Here is a 16,974-nt window from a genome sequence, read left to right as displayed (position 1 = left end):
GCCTGCCTGCATGTGCATGCCAGGCAACCTCTTCTCACCCCCCCCCAAGCTGGCCACAAAATTGCTCCCAGGTGCAGCGTTGCACAGCTGTTGGGACTGGGCTTGCGAGCGGGCCCAGGAATAAAGAGGCATGACACAAGCAGTGGGTTGAACTAGGGCCACATTTTATTAAAAATATATCTCCAGGGGAAATGAGTGTGGAAAACTAGCTTAACTTCAATCCTTGGGTGAGCTGAACCCTGCCTGTTCCCAGGTGCATGACAAGACACAGCCCCAAAGCCTGGGCCCCCACTTTATTTCTGTTTAAAATAGTTTATATACCACTTGTAAAAAAAACAATAATTCTAAGTGGTTTACAAGAAACATCAAAATTATCAATAAAAACGGTTTTTAAACAAATTAAAGCATTAAAACAATAAACTAAAAAGATTAAAATGCATCTGCATCTGTGTCTGGATAAGCTTGCTCAAGCAGAAATGTTTTAAGCAGGCATGGAAAGGAATACAGTAAAGGTGAGTAGGGAGGCCTTCCCCCACCCTTCCTGGGATGCCACAACTCCAGGCAGGTATGGTGAGTGAGCCTCAAGAATATCTAGGTTAAGGCCCTACAATCCAGAGCAGCTGGCATCCACAAGTTCACTTTCAAAGGTGCCTAAGGGGGAACACCTGTTCCCTTATCTAACTTTAACCCTTTCCTGCACCTTCCTGCCACAGGAGCCCGTGGCCCTCCAGATGTTAGACTGCGAACTCCCTTCAGCCACAGTCAACACGGGCAACAATCAGGGATGATGAGAGTTGTGGTTCAAGAATGTCTGTAGGGTCACAGGTTTCCCAGCCCTGCTTTAAAGCATTTTGCATGCTGGGCAGCAGATGCCTTCTTGTTCTTCTCAAGGACGGTGGGTTAACCAAATCTATCCCCACGTTCACAGGGGTGAGACAGGGCTGTATATTAGCCCCCCTCCTAACGGACGATGCGGTGCTACTTTCATTATCAAAGGTGGGTCTTAAACGTATTCTACGAGTGTTATGGCTTACTGCCTAGAGAACCATTTATCAATAAATTTCGACAAAACTAAAATCTTATTTTTTTCCAAACGAATAATTACACCAGTTTGGACAATCAATGGTCATTCAATCGAACAAGTTTCCCAATATAAGTATCACGGTATTACATTCCATTCTTCGCTGAAATGGACCTCCCATAAAAGATCGGTGATAGCGAGCGCTAGATTCTCTATAAAGAACTTGCTCCGTTATTTCTATTATAAAGGAGGACAATATATTCCGGCTATTACCCAGATATTTAAGAATAAAATTATCCCTCAAATTCTATTTGGAGTTCCAATTTGGATACATTCAGTAGACGCATCAGTTGAAGCCGTTCTCTCCCTTTTTTTACACCGCTTGCTAGGGATGCCTAGGTGTGTTCCTTCAGCGGTGCTTAGACTGGAATGTGGACTCACCTCGATGGAATGTCAGGCTTGGTTAACAACTGTTAATTTCTGGGTTAAAATATCGACCAATATCTCTTCCGGATTAATATCTCTACTCTGGAAAGATAATTGGACCTCCAGTTGGAACAACAAACTGGAATTGAAATTGTTGCAAATGGGTCTCTCTAGGGCATATTTGGCATCGCAATCCCCAAGCGATGCCTTAGCTATTATCCGCTCTAGATTTAAGGACATTGATTATCAGACCTCAATCAGTAGGGCTTCTAGTATATGCTCCCCTTTGCACTTGAAGCTACACTTTACATTCGGAAAACCCAATTTATATGTAGATTTCCTTACAATCCCTAATCTACGCCTAGCTTTCTCCAAAGCCAGGTTTAACTCCCTAAATTCTGCGGTAATGGAAGGGAGGTTTAGGGGGGTACCATACGAACTGCGTGTTTGCCCCTGTGGTGTTGATAGCGTTGAAACCCTTCAGCATATTTTTCTTTATTGCCCATTGTACTTTCGGATTCGTGTGAAATTCTTGAACCCAATATTGTTAAAATTACGTTATAAATTGCCTGAAGCTATTATTAGTCACCTGCTCTCTGGATCTGATAAAGAAATTTCTATCCAAGTAGCCAAATTTGTATATGCGACCCAGCGGATGCGTACCCTTGTCACTACCCCTTCATAATGGTACAGTCAGATCTGAGCTTTCCTGTATTCAAGCACTACTAATTGTATATAACACATTGTATATTGTTCTTTTGACTTATATTCTATACTGTATTCTCCCTCTTTTCCTTGTGGGTCTATGACCGTAAATAAATAAACTGAACTGAACAGAACAACCTTATTACTTGCCCTTCACCCAAAGGTCCCAGGGCAGGTTACAACCATTTTAAAGTACAGCATTAAAAACAACCTAAAATGACAAAATATACCCCTCAGGTGTTAAAGGCCTGGGCAAAGAGTATGCCAACTATGTGCATGGCACTTCACAAAGGCCTCCTGCCCCCTAGGGGTGTTTACAACTTGCAAATCAACTGGGGGAGGGACATGGAGAGGTGTGTGCTGGTAGCAGGAATGGACTGTGGCTCAGTGGCAGAGCATCTGCTGGGCATGCTGAAGGTTCCATGTTCAGTCCCTGGCATCTCTGGTTTGGGCTGGGAAGGACTCCCTGGCTGCTTTCACACTGCACTTTATTCCATTATTCTGACAATTTCTTACCTGGTAATTTGCCCATTATATTTGATGTTTCACACGACACACAAGCTAGCTTCGGAATTCTAGTGGAATGTAGTGGACGTTTAGTGCTAACTTCCATGATAAATGATACCAGAATAATCTGTTAGCACGGCTGGGAACCCGGAAGATTGCAGGAGTTTTTCGCTAGCTGCAGCCGCTCATGTGACAGGCATCTCAGCATGCAGTGCGTTCTCACCCTTTAGTTGCGCAGGGTTTTTTTTTTGCAGCAGCAGCATTTCCCGCACACACACCTGTCTTGATACAACTAAAACAATTTAAGAAGTCAGATCCTAAAGGGAGAGGGCTTGCATGGCGACAGGAAGAGATCTTAGACCTCCTACATAGTGGGGAACAGTGCACATGGGTGTGGGACGAAAACAAGCCGTGTGAAAGACGGTTGTGCGAAATGCCAGTGTATTGGCCGGAAAAGCTGTTGTTCCTTAATGCAACAGGTGCTGCAGTGTGAAAGGGATTTTAGAAATCGGGACAGAAGGGCCACCTTTTTAATCTGTTAAACTAATGCAATCAGCCCCATGTGTGAAAGCAGCCCTTGTCTGAAATCCTGGGGAGCCTCTGCATCCGGATCGGCAATAGTGAGCTAGGGCTCCAAAGGGAATGACAATGAGTTCAGTGCAAGAAGCCGGTAAAGAGGAGTTTAGGCTGTATGATCTCATAGGATTTTCTATAGAGCAGGTGGCCAAGTGTAACAACTTATTATTTATTCCAGCTAATGCATGTATTGGGAAAGTACAAAAACCTCCTGCAAGTGGCAATCCGAGACATCACGTAAGTAAACAACCCTGCCTTTGTTTTCACTTTGTCTAGTGCAGGACTAGCCAAGATGGTGTCCTCCAGATGTTGGTCTCCAAACTCTCATCAGCCTTGGCCAGCTTGGTTGATGATCAGAGACGAGAGGAATTGTAATTCAACATCATCACTGAGGATAAGGTTATCGTGGAGGATAAAGCTATGCAGTATGGATGCTTCTAAATACCAGTTACTGGAAATGGCTGCAGGGGAGAGTCCTTTTGTGCTCAGGTCCTATTTGCGGGCTTCCCATAAGCATCTGGGTGGCCACTATGAGAACAGGAAGCTGGACTGGATGGGCCGTTGGTCATATTTAGCAGTCTGCTCTTATGCTCTTATGCACCAGAATGGGAAAGGTGGTTGTAAATAGTTGCCCATCCGGGCTGAGGGCTGCAATACACTTTTAACAGAAAAAATGCATCCTCTCAATACCTGCAAGGGAGCTATCTGGGGCTGGTATAAAGCCAGAATGTTACCTATTTCTGTTAAAGACTTGATTACCTTAAGTAGCAGGTGATAGAACAAGATTCAAGCACTTTAAAAGCACTGGAGATTCAAATTCCTTAAGGTTGTCTCTTTGTTCTGACTGCAGTGGTGGATCCCTGATATGTCATGGAGATGTGATATTTCAGCATCCGGCTCCGACAAGCAAGGACATCCTACAGACCCTCGCTCTTTCAGTTGGCCCAAAGGATTATCTGGATTCATCCAACCTTCAAGTGGACCCATTCTCCTTTAACGTAGCAGGTATTCCAGTATAATTTTCAAAATGGCCCATTAAAGGGAAAGACACAACTTTCTGAAAATGTACTAATCGGAAATACTCTTGTTTTTTAAAAATTCATACTGGACTGAAGCTGGAAGGTTTCAAATTCCACTAGTCTAGTATTTGCTCATGGTAGCCTAGTGCAGTGCTGTTCAACTTTGGATCCCCAGATGATGTAGGACTTTGACTCCTGTCATCCTCAGCCAGCTTAGCCAGTGGTCAGGGATAATGAGAGATGCAATCCAGCAACATCTGGGGCCCGAAGGTTAAAGAACACTGGCTTCGTGGAAAGGTAGCCAACCTGTTGCCTAGCTTTCCACTAACATCATCTGGAAGGCATAATGTTGCCTATCCCTGGCCTAGTAAAATGGAGGGAGCAGGGGAACAGTGTTTGCTATCTTGAGCTATTTATTTATTTATTTATTAAATTTATTAGTCGCCCATCTGGCTGGTTGTCCAGCCACTCTGGGCGACGTACAAGATAAAAAACAATACATTAAAACATTAAAATTTAAAACCATAACAGTAAAAACCTAACCCACCCCAAAAGCCTGCCTGAAGAGCCAGGTCTTCAAGGCCTGGCGGAAGCTCATCATAGAAGGGGCATGGCGCAGATCATTTGGGAGAGAGTTCCACAGGGTGGGGGCCACTATTGAAAAAGCCCTCTCTCTAGTCCTCACCAGTCTAGCTGTTTTAACCGGTGGGATCGAGAGAAGGTCTTCTGAGGCTGATCTTGTTGAGCGGCATCCCTGACGATGCTGGAGGCGCTCCTTCAGATAGACTGGGCTAAAACCATATAGGGTTTTAAAGGTCAAAACCAACACCTTGAATTGGGCCCGGTAAACAACCGGTAGCCAGTGCAACTCCTTCAGCACTGGAGTGATGTGATCTTGCCGGCGGCTGCCTTTAATCAGACGAGCCGCCGCATTCTGTACCAGTTGCAGCTTCCGGACCGTTTTCAAGGGTAACTCCATGTAGAGCGCATTACAGTAGTCTAGGTGAGAGGTGACCAGGGCATGTACCACCGGTGGGAGCAGATAGTTGGGAAGGTAGGGGCACAGCCTCCGTATCAGATGGAGTTGATACAGCGCTGCCCGGCTCACAGCCGAGACTTGAGCCTCCATGGACAGCTGGGAGTCAAGAATGACCCCCAGGCTGCGGACCTGGTCTTTCAGGGGCAATCGTACCCCATTGAGCACCAGGTCCACATCCCCCAGCCTTCCCTTGTCTCCCACAAACAGTACCTCGGTTTTGTCAGGGTTCAGCTTCTTGAGCTACTTGGAGGATAGGTGGGACATAAATGTGGTAATAAAAAAAGTGCATCTTCTTCCCTTCCATTCCAGGGGAAGGGGAGAATTGGGAGCGCAGTGAAAAGTTCATTGCATAGTATGATGGATTGCTCTTTAAATGCTCTTGTTTGCCAAGACAACTAACTGAAGAAATCAATCCTCTAACTTGGGAATGGGGAACCTGTGGCTCCCCAGATGTTGGACTAACAACTCCCGTCAGTCCAAGCCAGCACAGGCAATGGTCAAGGATAATGGGAGTTATGGTCCAACAACATCTGGAGCGCTGCAGGTTTCCCTCGTCTGGTAGAACTCATTTCAGAGGTTCCTGCTGCCTCCTATGCGTTGGGTGCATCTTGACTCGGAACACTCCCAACATCTAGGAAGGCAACAGTTTCTTAACTTGCTCTCTCTGAATGGCACAACATTTTTGTTATGTTCTTAAGTTCCACAATGGATTGCAGTGCCAGTTTACCACAAACACCCTTGGCACTGGGTTGGAAGGGTTTAGACTGGGCAGAGGAGTCCCTCAGTTGGCCTTTGCTTGTAATGATGCCAGTGTCACTGCCAGTATAGAACTGCCTGTTCCACACATGGAATGGGTGGGCAGCCTGCAGAAAACCCTGAAATGGGATGTTCCAGAGGTATGGAGGGCAGGCCTTCCCCCATGAGAGCCACATGATGATACTGGGCATGTTGGCACAGTGACTTGCTTGCTCTCCACCTTCTGCCATGAATGGCAGGGATGCAGATGTGGTGAAGGCCCCACTGCTCAGCTAAACCCCACCAGACTGCCTGGTCTGGGTTTGGATTGCAGCCTAAGCCAGCCATATGTTCTGTCACAAGGCGCGCTTCTGCTCCAAGGTGACAGCCAATTCATTGGGTAGTTAGTTCATTAATTCATGCTACACAATTAAGAGCACCAAAAGATAAGCATCTAATGACATTTATTGCTGAGTATGCACATATAAGGAAGCATAAAATATCTCGTGTTCCTTGACAGCAGTTTGGGAGATTCCCTGGGAACAACTAGTTGCCACTCTATCCTTCACGGCCTGGATGGTTCTTTAGCTGTGTAGGGTGATGTTTATCTTCCTCTTGGGCCTCTGCCACTGCCAGACTTCTCTCTCTGTCATGCCTGCTGTTCCTGCCCAGTCTGTCTGAAAGAGAGGCCCAATATAGTCTCATGAACCCTCCTTTATAGTAGGATGAGCATAGGTCTTCAAAGGACCGCTGAGGCAGCTGGTGTACATTCCGCTAGTTTTGTGCCTATGATCTAATAAGGATGCTATGCTGACCTGCTGTAAAAGAGTTCACAGCTTTCTGTTGCCCTTACCTGTTGAGTGAGCCAAGTCACACTTCTACGCAGCCTACCGTCCACTATACAGAGTAGATGAACTTCAATAATAATCCTATGCAAGATCACACACACACTTTAAATACGGCAGAGGTGATTTGTGAATGTCACCTAACCTCCTCGCTTATACAACAATATCTTTCAGTACACCATATTGTGCTAAAAGGTAACTTTGACAGGTTTTCTGTCCTTGTCTGGCCTCATGAGCTTGCAAAAATCAAGTCATACTTGTGGTGGCGTGGATGTATGAATAAGATGCAGGCACAAGGCTAAGTGGATGGCCTTGTTGGTTTTAAGCTGAGCAGGTACAAGACATTTTTGCTGCCTGATGTGAAGTGGTGACCACCTCAGCCTCTGAGGTTTGCTCTAAAGAACACAGGGTCCTTAGAGGGAGGCACTGTGGCAGGCTTGTGGCGGCAAATTCTATTTGTAGAGCTCCACAGTAATCCAAACTGAACAATTGAAACTGTTTATTGAATGGGTGGCCTCCAGGGCCACCTCATCCACAGTGCATAGTTCCAAGGAAGGATCCTTTCTCTGCTTCTGTTTAATGCAGAGATGACCCAGACAGGTCTTTAGGAGTGCCACCGCCACCTTGTTGCAGATCCTAGAGCAAGGATGGGAACCTCTGTCTTGGGGACTGAATGTGGCTGGCCTTCCAGGCTGCTCATCTGGCCCTTGAAATGCCCCCTAGGCCTCGTTCTTTAATTGTGTTTTACCTGACTAGAATGTGTCCTTGAATCCTGACAATCCTGACAAAGGAGGATAGAGAGGTGTGTGTGTGTGAGAACTAGCCTATTGTACAAAGGTAATCCTGACTAATTGCCACCCCCACTTTTGCCTCTGGCCTTGTTCACAATTGTCATGTGGCCCTTGGAAGGGATGCTGAGAAGCTCAGGCTGAAAGGTTCCCCTGCCCCTGTCCTAGAGTCTTGGGCAGTGGGGCTGGCAAGGCAGCAGCTGGCTTACTGGGTGGATCCAGCTGGTGATGGATGAGCTGGGGGGGCACTAATCAGCCACCTCTCCTGATCCTGAGATGAAAGGGCTTGCCTTGTCTAATGGGTGGGATGACTCTGTCTTAAGAAAAGGGCTCCAGTCAGGCTAGGACAACATTCTTTGAATTAAAATCTGCTTTCTCCCTTTGTGTCAGCAGGGGGTGGACTAGATGACCTTTGAGGAACCTTCTGACTTGATGATTCCATGGCTTTTCTTCATTTTAATTCTTTACTTAGGTGATGGCCTGGAGCCTCCCTCTAGAAATATGGGTGTCCCTGGCTATGCTGTAGCCATCATTGTCCTGTGTGGCCTTGCACTAATTGCTCTTCCGATCCTGGCTTTGCTGGTAAGGCTCTCCTGCATAAACCATACGATCATACGCTTTGTAGCCATTGCCATCAGTGCTTTGGAGCTGCATGTGTTCTGCCTGCCTCGGCTTAGATAAAGAGCATCCCCCCTCTCCCAAGGTCAGATCCAGGAGCAGAGCAGGTGACAATGTCCAAGCCAAACGGACAAAGAAGCTCCTGCCACACAATTCTTCCTGTAGGCCTGGTGTGGGGAACCTTTGGACCTCCAGATGTTGCTGAATTACAATTCCCATCATGCCTGGCCACACTTGCTGGGGCTGATGGGAGTTGTAATTTAGCAATACCTGGTGGGCCAAAGGCTCCTCCTGCTGACTTGATTGCAGTTAGAATCCCCACAGGAGGGAGCTGGATGGTGTTAACCCTCTTCCCTCGCCAACATCAAAATCATTGTTTGATATTGCAAAACGTTTTTACTGTTAAACTTGGGAGTGCATTATTCATTTTTTCTTCAGTACCTGACATCTAGTAGGCAAGGTGCACTGAGTTACTACTTCACACAGTAATAAACTATGGAATTGGCTCCCACAGGAGGCAGCAATGGCCACCAACTTGGATGGCTTTAAAAAAAGGATTAGACAAGTTCACGGAGGCAGTTGCATAGTTGGAGGCAGTATCCTTCTGAAAACCCATTGCTAGAAATGGCAGGAGGGGGGAGTGCTCTTGTACTCAGGTCCTGCTTGTAGGCTTCCCACAGGCATCTGGTTGGCCACTGGGTGAACAGGATGCAGGGCTAGATGGGCCACTGGCTGATCCAGCAGGCTCTTCTGTTCTAATTAATAAGGCTGTTGGGTGGGGGTGGGGGCTGATCTGTCCAATGGGCCAGATCCTTACCTAACCTACCGCTTGTGGGCCAGATTTCACAGATGGGTGGGGCCCAATGGTATCAGGTGATAATCGTTGGGACTTCAAAACACACAGGGCATGCAGAGATCAGGAGGCTTGAAGACACCCCCTATCAGCTGATGGGTGGGGACATCAAGCCTGCTTTCTGCAGTGCCTGGCTGCACAAGTCTGGGGGACCTGTGGCCTTCCGGTTTCCATCAGCTCCAGCCAGTGTGGTCGATGGCCAGGGGATGATGAGTTCAGCATCTGGACAGCACCACATTGCCAGTCCCTGGTCTAAATTTTATTTTATTTTATTTTTATTTATTTATTTTTATTTATTAGATTTTTATACCGCCCGACTAGCATAGCTCTCTGGGCGGTGTACAACAAAGTGCAAAAATATACAAAAAATCCATAGTAAAATACAACAACAATGTAAAAGAATAAGAAAACTAAAAGCAATTACAACATATATTAAAACTAAATTAAGTTAGATTAAAATGCCTTAGCAAAGAGGAAGGTTTTGACTTGGCGCCGGAAAGACAGTAATGTCGGCGCCAAGCGCACCTCATCAGGGAGACTGTTCCAGAGTTTGGGGGCCACCACTGAGAAGGCCCTAGTTCTAGTTATCACCCTCTGAGCTTCTCTATGAGTCGGAACTCGGAGGAGGGCCTTCGATGTAGAACGTAGTGTATGGGCAGATTCATAAAGGGCCTTTTTACAGGCACGAGGGGGTTTGGTAAAGCACTAAATGGTTATTTTTCTAATACAGAGAAGTTCAAATGATCCTATGACTTAAGACCTAGAACAATGTGCATGTTTAGTGGGGGTATGCCTGTGTGGAAGTAGCTTGATCTTGTACCATGAGCAGCCTATTCAGCTGAGTGCCCCTTAGTTCCAGTGTTTGGAAAGTATACTTTCTCAAAATGCAAACCTGCTAGGCTATTGTCCTTTTGTGAGTGTTACTAACTTTCCACTTCTCCTAAGCCAAAGATGCTTGGCCGGAGAGAAAAAATTATTATTAACAGAGGACACGACCCTGAAGCAGGCATGGAGACGTTTGAACTGGATAATGCAGGATTCCACTCTACTCTTGATGAGATATATTCAAGACGGTCTGAAAATACTGAAGCATGTGAGTGTACAGTTGGCTCTAAAGGAGATGCAAGTTCTACAATGCGGGCAGGGGCCATAGGTCAGTGGCAGAGCATCTGCCTTGCATGCAGAAGGGCCCAGGTTCAATCCCCGGCACCTCCAGGTCGGGCCAGGAGAGACTCCTGCCTGAAACTGTGGGAAGCTGCTGTCAGTCAGTGTAGACGACACTGACCTAGATGGACCAGTGGGTCCATAAGGCAGCTTCTTATGTTCTTGCGTTCCCCAAAGTGGGCTTTTGGATGAAGAACCTAAGAATCTTTGGGCCAGTGATGGTATTTGGGTTTTTGTGGCACTGCATGCCTTGAACTTGGAGCAGGGAGAGGATGTGGCTTTCTGCCAAGAACAGTTTGGTTTGTGCATTGCCAACATGTGACTTCTGAAGTGACAATGTGCCGGTAACTGGATATATTAACTAAAGAGCAGCCTGTGTCCTTTTTATGAGCAGAGTACATCAGGTTTCCAAGCTTTATAATTCTCAATACAAACAAAATTTATAAAGACACACTCTCTTGATGTTGCTAAGTGGATAAAGTTCCAGGATCTAGTTACCCAAAAGGCTGCTGCCTGCCCCTGTACAGATGTCTAAGATCACTTGGATTGGGAGTGGGGAACTTTTTTGGCCTAGTGGCCAGATCTTTATCTACTACCCACCTGTCAGTTGTCTGAGATGACATCAGATGATTGACAAGTGTGTTGTCCCTCCCACCTATCAAATTTAGCCCATGGAAGTGGGGGTAGAGAGATAGAAACCAAGCAAGACTGTACTCGTAACTGATGCCTGGGCAGTTCAGCTGTTTTCTATAGCTGTGTCTATGACAGATGTGGAGCAGGGAGACATGGTTTTGGGGGAAATCCTTGTGGGCCAAATCTGCTCATGAGCCACAGCTTACCCACCCCTGACTTAGATAATCTTGGGGACTTTACATTTGTGTGGCACCACACCTACAGAATATTACAGGGCAGTGACCAAAAAATGGACATCTACCTTTGTCCCAGCACTCTGAAATGCTCTACCTGCTGCCACACATGAAGCATCATCTATCGGTTGCTTTAAACACCTTCTGAAGACATATTTTTATCCAGACTTTCCCTGACCCATAAGATTGGACCCTTTTATTACCAAATTCCTGTTTTTATTGGGTGATATTAAATGCTAGAGTAGAGCCTTGAAGTTAATGGGCATGGCTAACTTATTTATTTATTGTCTATTTATTTATTGCATTTGTATACCGCCCCATAGCCGAAGGTCTCTGGGTGGTTTACAACAATTAAAAACAAATATACACATTTAAAAACACATTTTTAAAAAGCAACCTAAGTTCATTCATTTCAATGGGTCTGCTCTGAGTAGGACAGGTTGAATAAAACCCATAATACTTTTACTAGTTTGTACAGTACTGTCATATTTTGAGGGATTTTTGTGCCACTTAGATTTTTTTATTCCAGCAGATTAGAAATATTAGTGATAGGAAGTGAAACTTCAGGCTCAGTCTGACATGAAAAATCTCCCAGTTAAATCAGTTGGTTTAATTTAGGGGGGGCTGAGTTGATAGCAATCTGTTTGCCTTTCAACCCACAGGATGGTGCTCAGCGCTCATACTCTCCTCCAAAAGCAGTTGGCTTGGGATGAAGATGGGATGAAGATGGGATGTTTCATGCCATCTGAGGTTGGGCCTTTTCGCCTGTTGCGGTGATCCTGAAAGATGTTTGGCTGAGGATGCAGGAAGGTGTCTCCTGGTGACTTCAGAATATGAAGAGTCACAAATACTGACCCCAAAGCAAAATTGCATGATGATGTATCGTGTGTTAAATAAAATTGGGAGGGGTGTGTGGAGGCATCTAAATTTTAAAAAGAGCATGTAATGGCTTCCCTTCATAAATGCCACAGGTGATTTACTGGGCATCTCTTTAAAGCTTAGGTTTTAATGCAAGGAAAGGCAAACGGTCCAGAACGAAAGTGTGTAAGGCGGCAGCTGTTTCTGTTCTATCAATACCTATAGGGAAGGGCAGTCCCAGAACTTGAGCCCACTGGTCCACAGGTTTATACCTTTCCGCTGTGTCTAGGCTGGAGGGTGTCATTGCAAAGAGCTCTCCTCCAAAAGCAGCATGGCAGTCTCGTGTTTTTTATTACTAAGTTGATCTTTTAAATGTGTCTTTAAAGCGTATCTTATCACTTTGTATGTCTATAGAAGTTTGCTGATTTTTTTCCTGATCAGATCTTGGTGGGTTAATAGCTCAAGGGGTGTTGGGGATGGATATGTGTGTCAGATTTGGTGGGTGGGAGAGCCTTGGTTATAAATATCTGCCGGCTATACTTTCTGTTGGACAACCTGCAGACTTGGAAGCTCTGAAGGCATCTCTCTGCTGAGAGTGCTTTTCACTCTGCCACTATTTTTCGTAGTTTATGTTGGATCTTGGGGGAGGCATCCATTGTTGGAAGAGTTTGGGAGGGGCTTTTGGTTTAGTTTACTAGCTAGATGCAGTGTTTCTCAACTGGCGTGCCTCCAGATGTTGTTGGACCACAATTTCCATCTTTTCTGACCATTGGGAATGCTGGCTGAGGCTGATGGGAGTTGTGGTCCAACAACATCTGGAGGCACACCGGTTGAGAAACACTGAGCTAGAGTGTCACAAGAATGACCTTGATGACAGACGTCCAGTTAGGGTTGTGATCTCAAAGAGTCATCCAGGTTGCCCTCAAAGTCAACTTGTTCTGTAACAAGCTTTCCAATAGCTCAGATTGGGATCCACAAGATCTTATTCTTGGATGCACTAAGGAAGTGGGCAAAGTCACTTTTGTGGAGAAGTGGGCAATTTCCAAATGAGATTTTTAGCTTCTTTAATTTTTGCTACTACATGTTTAACCACAGGGTTAGCAAAACATGCCAGTGGTTTATCTGCAAATGTCTCCTTCATGCTACTCCTGGCTTCAGAGCCTTGCTAGTTTAGTTGCCTTATATCTGTATTTCCTGGATGTCTAGTTTAAATCAGGAGTAGGGAACCTATCTACCTCCAGATGTTGTTGGATTCAATTCCCATTGGCCAGTGGTAAGGGATGATGGGAGCTGTAGTCTGGTAACATCTGGAGGGCTCCAGGTTCCCCAGCCCTAATTTAAAAGGTCCCTCCTAGGGAAAAATGTAATATGTTCTGCTCATGTTGCCTTTTCAAGGGAGCATCTTTTCAGTTTTTACAGCAAGGCTTTAGCATCAACTTCACTTTTATCCCTGGCAAATGGTGCCACCTCCAGGTCACCTGGAATGATCCCCTGGCTGACTTTTTTTATAGCAAAAAAAATTGAACCTGGTTACTAAACACGATATACCTTTTTTCAGGCTTCTTGCTATGTTTTCTAAATGTTATGTATTTAAATATAGTTCTGAATAAACTGTAATGTAACTTTTTTTGAAGTGTGTTTTATTTGAAAAATCTATGTGTTGAAAAGGTGAGTTAGGGCATCGCTGGTATTTGGCTGAGAAAGATGCTTGTGTCGAAACCCTGGACAGCTGCTGTGAATCTGGGTATAAAATAGTGCCGAAATAGATGGATCAGTGATATGACTTGGTTTGGGACTGCTTCATTTGTTCGTAGTATCCTGTCTACTGCAAGAAGCTTCATTGCTGGAGAGACCACCATCTTCTATGACACTATGCTTTTTCTGTAGGGAATAGTACAGATAAGCAGGTGACGTTATTGTTTTATTCTCATTCATGAGACTTTCAGAACAAGTGAACACATCTCCTGATGAAGGGTGGGCAGCCTGTGGCATCTCTGACCATTGGCCATGCTGGCTGAGGCTGATGGGAGTTGGCAGTCTACAACATCTGGAGGGCACAGATTCTCCACCCCTGCTCTTGACATCACTGATGCCAGGTGTGGGGAAACTTTGGCCCTCTAGATGTTGGTGAACTGCAGCTCCCATCAGCCCCAGCAAGCATGGCCAGTGGCAAAGGATGGTGGTAGTTGCAGTTCAGCCAACATCTGGAGGGCCAAAGCTTTCTCCCACCCAATTTACATCTTTCACCCCTTGGAGTTACCTCATGAGTGATGTTCTGCCAGTCCTCTATATCAGGGATGAGAGAACCTGTGGCTCTCTAACTGTTGCTGGATTATTATTTATATTAGTTGCTCCCCCCCCCCCGAAAGATAAACTCAAAGTAACTTAGCAAAACAACTCCAACTCTGATTAGGCCCTAGCCAGCATGGCCAATAGTTGGTGATGATGGGTTTTGTCATTCAGCAGCTTGGGGGGGGGCACTGCAGGTCGCTCAGCCCTGTTCTATACCAGAGATGGGGAAACCGGTCCTCCAGATGTCTTTTGAACTCCAGCCCCCATCTGCCCCATCTGGAACAGCCAATGGGGTGGGGCTAATTGGAGTCCTAGTCCAGTGAGGTCTGGAGGGCCACAGGTTCCCTATCCCTGCTCAGCAGAATTGTGACATTAGTTCTGGAGATGCTTGACCTGATTTCAATCACTTGGCAACTTCCCCTTTGCTTCAGTTATTGCATATTGCCATTCATAAGGTTTGCTCCTCAGCCTTTAAGGCCACATGCACCCTTTGGGGAAGGGTAGGAGGAGACTGCTCGAGCTGCTGACTCCTTACTATCTACTTATGTCTCCTCTCATGCAGTCCCTTGTGTGGTGCCTGCCTTGAGCCCACCTGCACCTCATACACTATGCAGGGAAGTGCCACAGTTCAGTGGTAGAGCATCTGCCTTGAATGCAGAAGGTCCCAAGCTCAGTCACCAGCATCCCCAGTCAGGGCTGGGAAAGACTCCTTGTTTGAAATCCTGGACAGCCACTGCCAGTCAGTGTAGACAATACTGAGCTAGATGCACCAATGGGCCGACTTGGTATAAGGCAGCTTCCTATGTAAGTTTGATCCTTCGCTCTAATTGGGTAATGCTGCCAACTAGGAGGAGCTTTGCTAGCATGTTTACCCATTAAAGGGCATGTAGGGGCAATGGTTGTGGCGGCTGTCATGGTAAAAATGTGGGGTTTTGTTGAGGAAAGCCCTTCCTGCATAAAAGTTTGTTGTAGACCGCCTTGGCACTGGATCTACTTCCAAGAGTGTTTCAGCTGGTGTGAGAACAGCTGGAGGAACAGTAATTTATTGCAGTCACAGTCCAATAAAAGCAGGGTTCATTACACAACAAAAGTACAAATAAAGCATACTGAAGTTAAAGGGGGAGGGTTGGGATTGTTTGTTTCCTCAATTAAAATCATGAGGCAGATGCTCCAGAAAGAATTTGGCCACTGTCAGTAATGTCAATTTGAGTCGACCCTTACAGGAGGGCAAGGAGACGTGTGGTCCTTTCCAGCATTGTTGGACTGTTAATTCCTGTAATTCCTGATTGTTGGCCATGCTGACTGGGGTTGATGGGAATTTGAGTTCAACAGCATCTGGAGGGCCACAGGTTCCCCAGCCCTGGTATAATTGCATAACATTCCAAATATTGCAGCATACTACTGGCCTGATTTGAGACTTCAAGGTTTTACGGATTTATTTGAAGGTGCCCTTTAATATATGAAAATGTGTGAAACCCATCATTCCCCTAATCCATGATAGAGGAACTCACCAGAGTTGTAGGGCAGTGACATTTCCTTGCAGTACAATCCTATGTGTGCTGTAAGTCCTACAGACTTCAGGGTGCCTTTCTCCCCGATAAAAGTGCACAGGAAGACAGCCTTAATGCTGCTTTTGCTCTAAGAAGCAACTAGTGCAAACCCCTCCCCCCTCCCACCCTATAATTTACAGTAAATCAATCGACATGCATTTTAGATGATGTGGGACTGATCCTGCTGTCAGGCTTCTGGCCACTTGCCAAGGTTCATTAATCATATCATTATGGTAGAAGCTGGACTGGCATGTCTTTTGATAGGCATAGGGTGGGCACATGCTCACTTCCTCAGCCAGCTGGTCATGCCCATGCACAGCAAATGGGTGGGATTCAGCTTTTGCCATGTCTTTGGAAGAGTGCATGTGTGTGTTTTAAGGAAGGACCATGGCTCAATGGTAGAGTATATGGTTTGCATGCAGATAATCCCAGGTTCAATGCCTGACATCTCCAGGTGGGGCTGAAACCCTGGGAAGCTGCTGCCAGTCAGTGTAGACAATACTGAGCTAGATTGACCAGTGGTCTGACTCAGTATAAGGCAAACACCTATGTTAATATTTGCAATAACATATCCAAAGCTGACTCCTGCTTATTGTAGCAGATGCATGTGATTGCTATAGGCTGGGAACTGGTGTATGCAGGACTTCTCCATGACTAATACACATCAATGTTCATAGGTGTGTGTTGTTGGTAAGATAGCAACATGGGCATTCTAAAAAACAGGTCTATAACAGAGACGTGCTTGTACTAAGAACTAAAAAGTGGGGGAAGCGCTTTAAAATGCTGCAGAGCTCATGTGAAGGGATACATTCTTTGCTGCTGGTGATGTTGCAGGCACTGTCCAATACATACTTGTTATAGTCTCACAGCCACATGCACTCATATTTTGCTAACAATGGAGCAGCTGCTAGGGAGAGCAGAATGGTGTCAATACAGGACTGCTTGCAATGAGTCAAGAACTGGAGAAATGATTGCAGGGGCCCCTGCAATAAAACAGTGAAAGGTGCACTCACTCTGCTCTGCAGATGCATGATTAGAGACCTCAGCTTTCGCGGGCCCTGTTCAAGGCTTTGGAAAAATGTGTGGTAGTTGAGAGCAAAGGCAGGAGGAAG

At 45.8% G+C, this 16,974-nt stretch overlaps 1 protein-coding gene across 1 annotated transcript in view; it reads left to right on the top strand.

Annotated features, from left to right (window-relative positions):
* Positions 1-13,647, top strand: part of LOC133369590 (uncharacterized) — a 40,330-nt gene extending 26,683 nt beyond the window's left edge. Inside the window, exons 9-13 of the mRNA XM_061594899.1 lie at positions 3,414-3,472; positions 4,086-4,240; positions 8,134-8,243; positions 10,078-10,225; positions 11,825-13,647. Of these exons, the coding sequence (XP_061450883.1) occupies positions 3,414-3,472; positions 4,086-4,240; positions 8,134-8,243; positions 10,078-10,225; positions 11,825-11,826 (474 nt within the window). The 3' untranslated portion in view covers positions 11,827-13,647. The remainder of the gene's footprint in view (positions 1-3,413; positions 3,473-4,085; positions 4,241-8,133; positions 8,244-10,077; positions 10,226-11,824) is intronic.
* Positions 13,648-16,974: the final 3,327 nt, after the last annotated feature.

This window comes from Rhineura floridana, chromosome 14 (genome assembly GCF_030035675.1).
Source record: "Rhineura floridana isolate rRhiFlo1 chromosome 14, rRhiFlo1.hap2, whole genome shotgun sequence".
Taxonomy (NCBI): Eukaryota; Metazoa; Chordata; class Lepidosauria; order Squamata; family Rhineuridae; genus Rhineura; species Rhineura floridana.
Note: the sequence above shows the minus strand (reverse complement) of the source record. Positions and strands in the feature narration are given on the sequence as shown.